The 12085-nt window shown below is 44.1% G+C and overlaps 1 protein-coding gene across 2 annotated transcripts in view; it reads left to right on the plus strand.

Moving 5' to 3' along the window:
- The first annotated feature begins 241 nt into the window (after positions 1 to 241).
- Positions 242 to 12085, plus strand: part of ZNF592 (zinc finger protein 592) — a 49931-nt gene continuing 38087 nt past the window's right edge. Inside the window, exons 1-2 of one of the 2 annotated variants that reach the window (XM_033920276.1) lie at positions 242 to 700; positions 9916 to 10009. In XM_033920276.1, coding sequence (XP_033776167.1) covers positions 9922 to 10009 — 88 coding nt within the window. In that variant the 5' untranslated portion in view covers positions 242 to 700; positions 9916 to 9921. The remainder of the gene's footprint in view (positions 701 to 9915; positions 10010 to 12085) is intronic. The other variant, XM_033920275.1, reaches the window with a different exon arrangement.

Genomic DNA, 12085 nt, shown 5'->3' on the forward strand with positions numbered 1-12085 from the left:
TTTGATATACGAGTGCTTTGGATTACAAGCATGCTTCTGGAACGAATTACGCACAGCAAACCAAGGTTTAACTGTGGATCCTTTTTCCAGATGTTCCCATCCAGACAATTCCTTGACACAATCTCCAGTGATACATTTTGCCCTGCTCCACATTATTGAAGGAGATGGAGACAAAAGCAGGCGCAGAGCCACAGCTCAGCAGGGATCTCTGGCATTTGGGCCTTCTCAGGTTGAGGGACCGCCTAGAACTCGGCCTAGGCCCGTCCCTTAATCTCTACCGGACCTGTTCGCGGGGCAGTTCTTGCGCCTCCCGCAGCCTCCCCGCATTAAGGGGCCGACGCCGGCGCGACCGTTGGCCCGGGAGCCGCGCGCGCAGGGCGGCACGCGACCGCTACTGCTCCTCCCCTTTCTCCTCCTCCCCCCCCTCCCCCCGCCCCCGCACGCCGCCGCCATGTTTCCTGCCCGCCCTCGGCGTGCAGCCGTGTAGGCCTCTGGCGGGGGAAACAGCTGTGCCGCGATAGCTGACATCCGTCGGGGAAGCGAATCCCGCCCGGAGGGCGAGGGGCGGCCTCGGGTGCAGGCCGCGAACGGAGCCGCTGCGCCTCCCCGCCCGGGGACGGCTTGAGGAGAGGCGGAGCGAGGCGTGCGAGGAGCCGTGGGCCCGGCACAGGCCAAAGGCCGGACACCGAGGAGGCGGCCGGTGAGTATGGGCCCTCCCCCCATCCCCCACACATTGGGGCCCCGGGGGCTGCCTTTTTCGCAGTTATAGTGGGGTCCCGGATACAGCTTTCTGCGCTGGGGCTTGTAGGGGAGACCCTGCCTATGGCTACCTCCTCCTCCGAGTGTCATTGTCGTGCACATTGGGTCCCCTTGGACTTGGACTCGAACCCTTTCATAGGCTGGTATCTTAATGCATTCTGCTTCATTTTTTTCAATCAAGTTCCTTATATTCAACTTGATGCATTTGATCTGTTCTATGTATTACTTCTTTCCCTGCCATGCCGGTATTTTCTGCATTAGATTGTTAATGCTTTCTGTCTTTATCTGTTCTTAAGTCCATTATTCTAATTTGTATTTTATCTGTATCCCATGTATTAGCTCACCTTGTGAACCGCCTAGAACTTTTCTGGTACAAAATTATTATTATTATTCTTCCCTCTCAGAACCCCAGCACCTCCACTGGCCCTGTATCACACACTGATCTTGCTACCATAGCCTTTTCACAAATTGAGGCCACTTTGCCCCTTCGTGGGTGCCCACTGGCCTCGTTTCACCATGTCAGGTTCACACTTTAGTTCTCACTGGTCCCCAGTTTACCAGGACCTAGACACATTTTACCAGCTTGAAATGAATGATACGATGCTGTATAATTTTGGATCACATACAATATGCTTCTGCTGCAGATGGTTGTTTATACAGTGTTATCAAATGTACACTGCACTGTACAGGTACATATGAGAGACATTGCATTATGGAGCTCTCAGTCTAGTCAAATAGCATGAAAAAAAATGGTTAAATTAAGAAGATCCATGGTTGGGAGAACCAGGGTTTTCTTTCTTGTTTTCTGTGCTTTGGTATGTGATCTTGTTCATTTTAGATTGGAGATCTATTTGTATGCCTTTTTCCTGTTTTGTGTAGATACAGTACAATTATTTTGTAAACTTGTAGGCAACCCAGACCAATGTATGCATCAATGAATGCCTAAGCCTTTGGTGTTCATTCCAGTTCTTGAAGGCTACTACTACGAATCTTTTCTATAGCGCAACTAGATGTACGTAGCACTGTACACATTAATATGCAGGCACTCTCTTTGTTTCTAATGGATTCACAATCTGTTTTTTTGTTTTGGGTTTTTTTTTTGTACCTGGGTCAATAGATCCCTCCCCACCCCCTTTTTTATTTTTACAAAACTGTAGTGTTTTTAGTGCTGGCCATGGCAGTAACAGCTCTAGTGCTCAAAAGAATTCTATGAGCATTAGAGGCATTACAGCTATTACCACACTACAGTTTTATAAAACAGGGGGGGGGGGTGTTAAGTGACTTACAAGGAGTAACACCAATAGGTCAGATTTTTCATGATATCCCTGCATTCCTACTACTTCCACAGTATACAATTTTTCTCTATCCTGACAACCTAACCCCTTGATGGCTCTGAACATATAAGAATAGTCTTACTGGGACAGACCAATGGTCCATCAAGCCCATTAGCCCATTCACAAGGTGGCCAATCTAGATACCTGGCCAAAACCCAAAGAGTATCATCATTCCATGCTTCCGATCAAGGGCAAGCAGTGGCTTCCCCCACGTCTTTCTCAATAACAGACTATGGACTTTTCTTCTAGGAAATTGTCCAAACCTTTCTTAAAACCAACTATCCTATCCAATCTTACCACAATCTTTGGCAATGTGTCCCAGAGCTTAACTCTTATCTGAGTGAAAAAATATTTTCCCCTATTAGTTTAAAAAGTATTTCCCTGTAACGTCAAGTGTCCCCCTAGTCTTTGTAATTTTTGACGGAGTGAAAATTTAATCCAATTGCACCTATTCTACTTCACTTGGAATTTTGTAGATTTCAGTCATATCTCCCCTCAGCCGTCTCTTTTCCAAGTTGAAGAGCCCTAACCTTTTTAGTCTTTCTTCCTACAAGAGGAATTCCATCCCCTTTATCTTCTTGGTCGCTCTTCTTTGAACCTTTTCTAGTGCCGCTATATTTTTCTTGAGATAAGGAGACAAGAACTGAACACAATACTCTAGGTGAGGTCGCACCATGGAGCGATACAGGGGCATTATAACATTCTTAGTCTTGTTAACCATCCCTTTTTAAAATAATTCCTAGCATCCTGTTTGCTTTTTTGGTTGTCGCCACACATTGGGCGGCAGGTTTCATCGTATTGTCTAATCTCCCAAGGTGGACCCTGTGAATCGGGTTATTCTTACCAATGTGCATCACTTTTGCATTTGTCCATATTAAATTTCATCTGCCACTTGAACGCCCAGTCTTCCAATTTCCTAAGATCTGCCTGCAATTTTTCACAATCCGCATGCATTTTAACAACTTTGAACAGTTTAGTGTCATCTGCAAATTTAATCACCTCACTCGTCGTTCCAATTTCCATATAATTTATAAATAAATTAAATAACACCAGTCCCAGTACAGATCCCTGTGGCATGTCACTGTTTACTCCCCTCCATTAAGAAAAATGACCTACTCTCCGTTTTCTATCCGATAACCAATTCCTAATCTACAACTGAGTTTTGCCACCTATCCCAGGACTTTAATTTTCTCAGGAGCCTCTCATAAGGAAGAGCCAGGAGTTAATACCAGCACCCTAAATAAACAAACACCAACATAACTTTTGTATGGTACAACATTAAAACACATCTTTCTGTAGCTATAAATGCATAATTTCTTTGCTGATTTTAATAGGATAAAAATAATTTAGAAAGTGAATATGTCAGGTGAAACAACTGGAAGGGTGTCCAAACTTTTGTATTACCTGCCCCCCCACCCCCTCATTTGTTAACAAGACTCAAAACTTTAGCAACTGCTTAGGTGTTAAGTTATGTGAAAATAATTCCAGTTGAACAACTACTCTGACCCCAAATCTCTCGACTTTTAATCTTTGTTCTGTATGGGCCCCTTATATCAAGCTGCACCAGAGGTTTTTAGCGTGAGCTGATGCAGTAAATGCTTCGATACTCATAGAATACCTGTGAGTGTCGGAGCACTTACCTCATCAGCCCCTGTAAAAACCTCTAGTGCAGCTTGCTAGAAGGGGGGTATATTTTGATTTAGCTTATGCTTATTTTAGTAGTAGCTCAAGGTGAGTTACATTCAGATACTCTAAGTATTTCTCTGTGCAAAGAGGGTGTAAAGTCTAAATTTATACCTGAGACAGTGGAGGGTTAAGTGACTTGCCTAAGATCACAAGGATCAGTAGTAGGATTTCAACTGGGCTTTCTTGGTTAAGAGCATAAGAATTGCTATACTGTGGCAGACCGAAGGGCCATCAAAGGAGAGTGTAGTGCAGTGGTTAAAGCTACAGCCTCAGCACCCTGAGGTTCAAACCTACGCTGCTCCTTGTGACCCTGGGCAAGTCACTTAATCCCCCCATTGCCCCAAGTACATTAGATAGAGTGTGAGCCCACCGGGATAAACAGGGAAACATTCTTGAGTACCCGAATAAATTCATGTAAACTGTTCTGAGCTCCCCAGGGAGAACGGTATAGAAAATTGAATAAATAAATAAGTAAGCCCAGTATCCTGTTTCCAACAGTGGCCAACTCATTCCCAAGTACGCATCTACATCCCAAGTAGTAAAACAGATTTCATGTTGCTTATCCTAGGAATATGCAGTGGATTTCCTCAAGCCATCTGAATAATGGCCTGTGGACTTCTCTTTTAGGAAATCATCAAAGCCTTTTTAAAAGCCTGCTAAGCTAACTGATTTCACCACATTTTCTGGTAACGAATTCCAGAGTTTAATTACACATTGTGTGAAGAAATATTTTCTCCGGTTTGTTTTAAATCTACTATTTAGTAGCTTCATTGCATGCCCCCTTAGTTCTAGTATTTTTGGAGTGAACAAGCGATTCACATCTACTCTTTGACACGCAGCTCCTGATTGGTGAGGCCCGACTTTAGTGCCGGAAGAGACAATCGGAGCATACCGCGAGTGATTTCCTTCACTTGCCGGCACTCCAGCTGCCCTCTCCTGTCTCCCCCGCTAAAAACCGTATTTGTGGTTTTTCAACATTCGCAGTGTTTCCTGGAACGGAACCCCCACGAATATTGGGGGAATACTGTATAACATTTTCATCTTTGCTTTTAAGTGCTTTCTTAGCAACCACCACACGTTGAGCTGAGGGTATCAGCATATCTTCAACAATGACACCTAGATCCTTTTCTTGGTCAGTGACTCCAAACATAGAACCCAGTATCACATAGTTATAGTTCGGGTTCCTCTTTCCCACATGCCTCACTTTGCACTTGCTCACATTAGTCATTTGCCATTTTGATGCCCAGTCTCACAAGGACCTCTTGCATTTTTTCACAATCCTCTTGTGATTTAACAACTTTGAACAACATTGTGTCATCAGCAAATTTAATTATCTCACTAGTTATTCCCATCCTTAGATCATTGATAAATATGTTAAAAAGCAGTGGTCCCAGCTCAGACCCCTGGTGAACCTCATAAGCTTATTTTGCTTAACTAGCCTCAATTTTCTAATTGAACTAGGCTTCTGCTAACAGCAACTGACAACTTCACAGGACTGCATTTATTTATGTTCAACTTTGATACGACAGAAGTTGTTTTTTCAGTGTTTTTTCAAACATCAGTTGTAACATTGGAAAGAGGAGGTTTTTGTGCTGATGACATTATCTATACCCTCTCTAGTTAGAGAAGAGTTCTTCCCTAATGGGGTTCTGATGCTTTTCTTCCTCCTCCAATAATTGTTTGTACACTGTTTGTTTGATTCTAAAGATATATTCATAGCTTGTTTTGTGTAGATATACTGTAATTGTCGGCTGTGGAAGGGTTGTCTACAGTGATTGTAGAACCTCACTATTTACCCTTCTCCTTTGAGAATATTGACTATTTAAACTTATTCTCTATTTTCTGTCTTTCAACCAGTTCTTAATCCATAATAGGACCTCCTATCCCATGACTTTCTAATTTCCTCGGAATCTTTCATGAGGTACCGTATTTTCACGCATATAACGCGCGCGTTATACGCGTTTTTACCTACCGCGCATACCCCTCGCGCGTTATATGCGTGAGCGCGGTATACAAAAGTTTTAAAACATAGTTCCCGCCCGACGCCCGATTCACCCCCCCAGCAGGACCGCTCGCACCCCCACCCCGAACGACCGCTCGCACGCGCTCCCACCCGCACCCGCATCCACGATCGGAGCAAGAGGGAGCCCAAGCCATCTTGCCCGGCCGACTCCCCGACGTCCGATACATTCCCCCCCCCCCCCGGCAGGACCACTCGCACCCCCACCCCGAAGGACCGCCGACTTCCCGACAATATCGGGCCAGAAGGGAGCCCAAACCCTCCTGGCCACGGCGACCCCCTAACCCCACCCCGCACTACATTACGGGCAGGAGGGATCCCAGGCCCTCCTCCCCTCGACGCAAACCCCCCTCCCCCCCAACGACCGCCCCCCCCCAGAACCTCTGACCGCCCCCCAGCCGACCCGCGATCCCCCTGGCGACCCCCCCGACCCCCCCACCCCCCTTCCCCGTACCTTTTGTAGTTGGCCGGACAGACGGGAGCCAAACCCGCCTGTCCGGCAGGCAGCCAACGAAGGAATGAGGCCGGATTGGCCCATCCATCCTAAAGCTCCGCCTACTGGTGGGGCCTAAGGCGCGTGGGCCAATCAGAATAGGCCCTGGAGCCTTAGGTCCCACCTGGGGGCGCGGCCTGAGGCACATGGGCCCAACCCGACCATGTGCCTCAGGCCGCGCCCCCAGGTGGGACCTAAGGCTCCAGGGCCTATTCGTTGGGGGGGAGGGGGGTTTGCGTCGAGGGCAGGAGGGCCTGGGATCCCTCCTGCCCGTAATGTAGTGCGGGGTGGGGTTAGGGGGTCGCCGTGGCCAGGAGGGTTTGGGCTCCCTTCTGGCCCAACTACCAAAGGTACGGGGAAGGGGGGTGGGGGGGTCGTGGGGGTCGCCAGGGGGGTCGCGGGTCGGCTGGGGGGGCGGTCGGAGGTTCTTGGGGGGGGCGGTCGTTGGGGGGAGGGGGGGTTGCGTCGAGGGCAGGAGGGCCTGGGATCCCTCCTGCCCGTAATGTAGTGCGGGGTGGGGTTAGGGGGTCGCCGTGGCCAGGAGGATTTGGGCTCCCTCCTGGCCCGATATTGTTGGGGAATTGGCGGTCCTTCGGGGGGAGGGATGTATCGGACGTCGGGGGGGGGGCATCAGGCTTTCGGGATGGGGACAGACCTTCAAGGGGGGACAGTGCACGGAAGTCAGGGGGGGTGAACGGAGAGTCGGGACAGCGCACGGAAAGTCAGGGCGGGCGAAAGGAGCATCGGGCAGCATGCGCGGTATACCCGTGAGCGCGGTATACCAAAGTTTTTGTACATATCATCGTGATTTCTGCGCGCTATACCCGTGTGCGTGTTTTATACGGGTGCGCGTTATTTGCGTGAAAATACGGTACTTTGTCAAACGCTTTTTGGAAAATCCAAATGCACAATATCAACCAGTTGACCTTTATTTACATGTTCTTTCACCCCTTCAAAGAAATGCAATAGATTGGTGAGGCAAGACTTCCGTGGACTAAATCCATGTTGGCTTTCTCTCATTAATCCATGCTTATGTGTATGTTCTGACACTTTTGTTCTTTATAATAGTCTCTACCATTTTGCCCAGCATCGACATTGGACTCGCCATTCTATAATTTTCCGGATCACCTCTGGAACCCTTTTTAAAAAACTGTGTCTTGTTGGCCACCCTCCAGTCTTCTGATACATTACCTCCCTCACCAATTCATGTGCTCCACTAAGAACTAGATCTACAATTGCTTCACCTCGCTTCTCCATCAGTCTCTGCAGTTGTGGTTAATCTCTCCAGAGGTCTACTATTCCTTCTAAATCAAGTCGTCCTGATATGCACAGACAATCAAGTTGCTATGTACTATGTAAACAAAGAAGGCAGCACTGGGTCTCGCCTCCTTTGTCAAGAGGCCACTTGAATTTGAAATTGGACCATTCCATGAAACATCTTTCTCAAAGCAGTATACCTGGCAGGCAAACAGAATACACTAGCAGACAAGCTGAGCAGGTTCTTTAACCTCACAAGTGGTCACTCAACTCGAAAACAGTACAGCACATCTTCTCCACATGGGGAACCCCCTCAGATCTGTTTGCATCTCCCATCAATCACAAACTTCCACGTTATTGCTCCAGACTACAAGTTTCAAGCTTTATTAAATTTGATATACTGCTTATAATTGTCTAAGCGGTGTACATAATTAAAAGGCTAAAAATATAAAATTTCACAGATAATCGTAATTGACTAAGACATACAAACTTGATTACAGGATGGATGAGGGAAGAAATACAATGCTTGATAGGTTTGATTTGAATTTAGAAAGACAGGAATTTTCACAGAGATAAGATGGCCTATTGTCCATAATGTTGGAACAGTGACAGAAAAATAGATTTTCAGGTTGTATTTATTTATTTTAAAAATTTCTATGCCATTTAAAACTAAATGGTTTATATAATTTACAATTTATCAAAATGTATACAAGCTGAATATCCAAAAAAAAAAAATAACCAACAAATATTCAGAATAAAGCTGCTAATAGTGGAAGGAAACAGGCTGAAAGGCAAGTAACTAACATGGAGAAAAAGACCTCAGTGTTTCAAGGAAACAACCAAGAAACTATATGTTCAGTTATAAACTGCCATACAAAACACATCCCAGGTCAAAAAACTCCATGGAAAAGATTCATAAAGATACAGTTTAAAATACACAAGTTAAACTGCAAAAAACCAGCAAAAAACTGTAAAAACTTGCACTTATCTTCCATTCATCTCCCACAAGCAGTGGAAATAAATATCCGTTGCTCCAATACGGAACCAGACACACTTTTCAAAAAATGAACTCAGTATTCCTGACAGGCCCTGTTTCGCCAAGTGGCTGCATCAGGGGAATATCTTTAGAAAGAGAGCAATGGCCATTTTCCCGAGGAAGATTTTTTGAAGCAGTTGCTAAGGGGCAGTAACAGAATACGATGTGGTTTGCTTTGGAATGGGGGACAGAACAAATTGAAGAGGAGTTCTGAGGAAGGAGAGGAGTGTGAGGAAAGAGTATGGGGGGGTCTTGCTAGGAGTTAGGGCTGGGGTCTTGATTGAAGAGTGGGGAGAGAACTAGAGAGGGAAGAAATGAAGGGTCTTATTGAGTAGGGAGAGAGAACAGGGATTAAGGAAAGGAAGCTGGTTGGGAGGGTTGGAAAAACTAGGGGCAGAGAGAGAAAGTTAAAGGTTGAACCTGTCAAGAGGAAGCATAGGGAAGGGGTTCAAGCTAAGTAGCAAATAGAGACAGCTAGGGAGGGTTGAGCCTGAGTGGGGAGAGAAAGAGTTGGGGGGAATGGTTTCAGACTTTAGGCGGAGAGGATCTAGGCCTGTGGTCTCCAACTCAAACCCTTTGCAGGGCCACATTTTGGATTTGTAGGTACTTGGAGGGCCTCAGAAAAAATAGTTAATCTCTTATTAAAGAAATGACAATTTTGCGTGAGGTAAAACTCTTTATAGTTTATAAATCTTTCCTTTTGGCTAAGTCTTAATAATAATATTGTAATTTATAGCTAAAGAGACATATGATCAAGAAACTGTTTATTTTACTTTTGTGATTTATGATAAACATACCGAGGGCCTCAAAATAGTACTTGGAGGGCCACGAGTTTGAGATCACTGATCTAGGCCCTCTGATGGGAGATGGGGGGGGGATTCAGCACAAAACATTGCAAATAAAGAATGCAGAATTTTAAAATATTGTGTACAGAATTCTTCCAGTATTTTTATGATCATTTTGCACAAAACCAGAGAAAACAGACCTTTCTTCTAACAAACTAGTGAAGTGAACACTAGCCAGAAACTCAGGTGTTTTAGCTGAAGGGTTACTGCAAACATGGAGAGTCTTTGTGTTTGTTGGCATCTGTATTTCTTGTATGCCCTTTGTTGCTCTGGCTGACCTCAATAAACATGATTAAAAAAAAAAGATGCCAAGTCACTAGAATTATATATATTATAGTTAATGATGGATGAGCAGGGGGATGCTGGATAAGGCACTTATTTTTTTCCCATTGTTCAAGAAACTTAAGATTCCTAGATAAGTTTGAAGTGCAAATTTATACTACATATGAATTTAAAAGATGTGTGTTTATCTGTTTTTATTCTAGGTCTTAATGCTGCCTTTGGATTTTGGATCTGCTCCTCCTACTTCTGAGACTGAAATCTTCCTTTCGAAACATGTACTAGCAGTTGTGCCACAAGGTAAACCTTGTGATTTTAAAATTAAGATGAAGGATCTGATTTGATAATTTTAGAATGTTCAAATTTAACAGCCTTTTAAATTTAAAGACTATTTAAGTGGCCTTTTTGATATTTGGGGATAATGAGAAACAAGTTAGGCAGTGAAATCATGGAGAAGCACCTGGGAGACTGTATAAATAAAAATAAATCAAGCCTTTAAAACAATGGTTCCCAAACCTAGTCCTGGAGGCATCCAAGCCAGTCAAGTTTTCAGGATATCCACAATGAATATTCATGAGAGATATTTGCATGCACTGCCTCAACTGGAAGAAGAGGTGGAATCCTGACCATGGGAGGGGGGAAGATAAGAGGAAAGAGAGAGAGAAATACCCGACCACAGGGTGAGGGTGGAAGGGAGGGAAAGGGTGGGAAAACAGGAAGATTTGCTGGGAGAAAGAAATGCAGATGGTGAGGGGGTGGGGGTGGGGTAGAGTGATGTTCGAGAGGGCCAGATTCTGGAAATAGTGATGGAAAAAGCAAGGGAGATGGTGCCAGAGAAGGAAAAGAAATGGTGAGTAAGGAGTGATGGGAAGAGAGAGGGGAAAGAAGAGAGGGTACCCATGGAAAGGAAGGGGAGAGAGATGATGATACCCATGAATGGCAGGGAAGATACTGTAAGAGAAGAGACAGAAACTAGACAAATTTGATGAGGAGGATGAAAAGTAGAAGAAAATTTGATCATGAAAGATGGATAAAGGGCAGGAGGTAAAGAAGAGGAAAAAAGAGTGCCTAGACAGAGCAACGGGAAGCAGAACTAGAGATGCGGAACAAGATGATTAGAAAGATAAAATCACCAGACAACAAAGGTAAGGGGAGTAATGGGATTTGATATGACATTACATTACATTAGTGATTTCTATTCCGCCAATACCTTGCGGTTCAAGGCAGATTACATAAAAGTTTTCAGAAATTACATAAAAGTTTACAGGAATAGTGTAAGAGTTACATATGAATTACCAAAGAGTTGTCGAGATCTCAAGGTGATAAATGTTTGGGTAATAAGAATTACCAGAGAGTTGTCGAGATCTAAGGTGGTAAGTGTTGGGTAAATAGAGGCATTTAGCATTAGTTGGGTAGTTGGGGGCTTATTAGAGTATATTAAGGGTATAGAGTGGGTAGGTGGGGTTTGGGTAGGAACTGCCTTTCTATGGGACAATTGAATTGAAATGTGTCAGTTTTAAGAATTTACATCTGCTATGTATTTATTGCACTATACAGGAGGAAGTGTGAGGGGGCGCTTTATGCAATTAAAATTTGTAATAGATGTATAGCCCTAATGATAACAAAACCATATAATTAAAAGGCAAAAATCCTATTGTAAAAAGATATTTACAAAACAAATATATTTTCAGTCACTTAGGAAGTACTGAATCATATTGTATAACACACACAGCATCTGTGCCCATTTAAAAAAATGGCTAAACAATGATTAGACAGGTAAGCAACTGGTCTTGACCAGTCGCTTTTTTTGGATCGCTAAAAGCAATCACTTTTTTTTTTTTTTTTTGTACATTGGGAAGCCATGATAGAGCATCAATCACTCTTCTAGTTTACGTGGCATTTCAATATTAATGAGCTTACTTGCATGGTTGGATCAGAGAATGAGTATCATGGAGAAAACCACACGGTGAGCAGTTTTCTGCATCGGGTCAGTAAAGGCGATTGTCGCTAAACCAGTCAAAACTGGTTTAGTGATGATCATTAGATGATCACTGACTTTAGTGCATCTGGCCTTTTGTCTGTACAATTCATCAAAATGTAAAACTTATTCTTTTTGCTATTTTACTTCCAAATGGCTACAAACTGCTTTTGAGCAAAACTGTTTGTGATATTAACTCAAAAGGCTGCATGTTGCAGCGGTGTGAAAAAAGCCCTGGGAGGATTCCTCGGGAGGAATATCTTTCTGATTATTTTAAAGAAAATTACCCTGATATTGTATTTAAGCAATGGATTCACACAGATTGGGATACCTTAGAAACTTGGCAATTATGCGTAGATGATTTTATTTCAGAATTAGTTGGCAAAATTTGTAACCTG

The sequence above is a fragment of the Geotrypetes seraphini genome, chromosome 14 (assembly GCF_902459505.1).
Source record: "Geotrypetes seraphini chromosome 14, aGeoSer1.1, whole genome shotgun sequence".
NCBI lineage: Eukaryota > Metazoa > Chordata > Amphibia > Gymnophiona > Dermophiidae > Geotrypetes > Geotrypetes seraphini.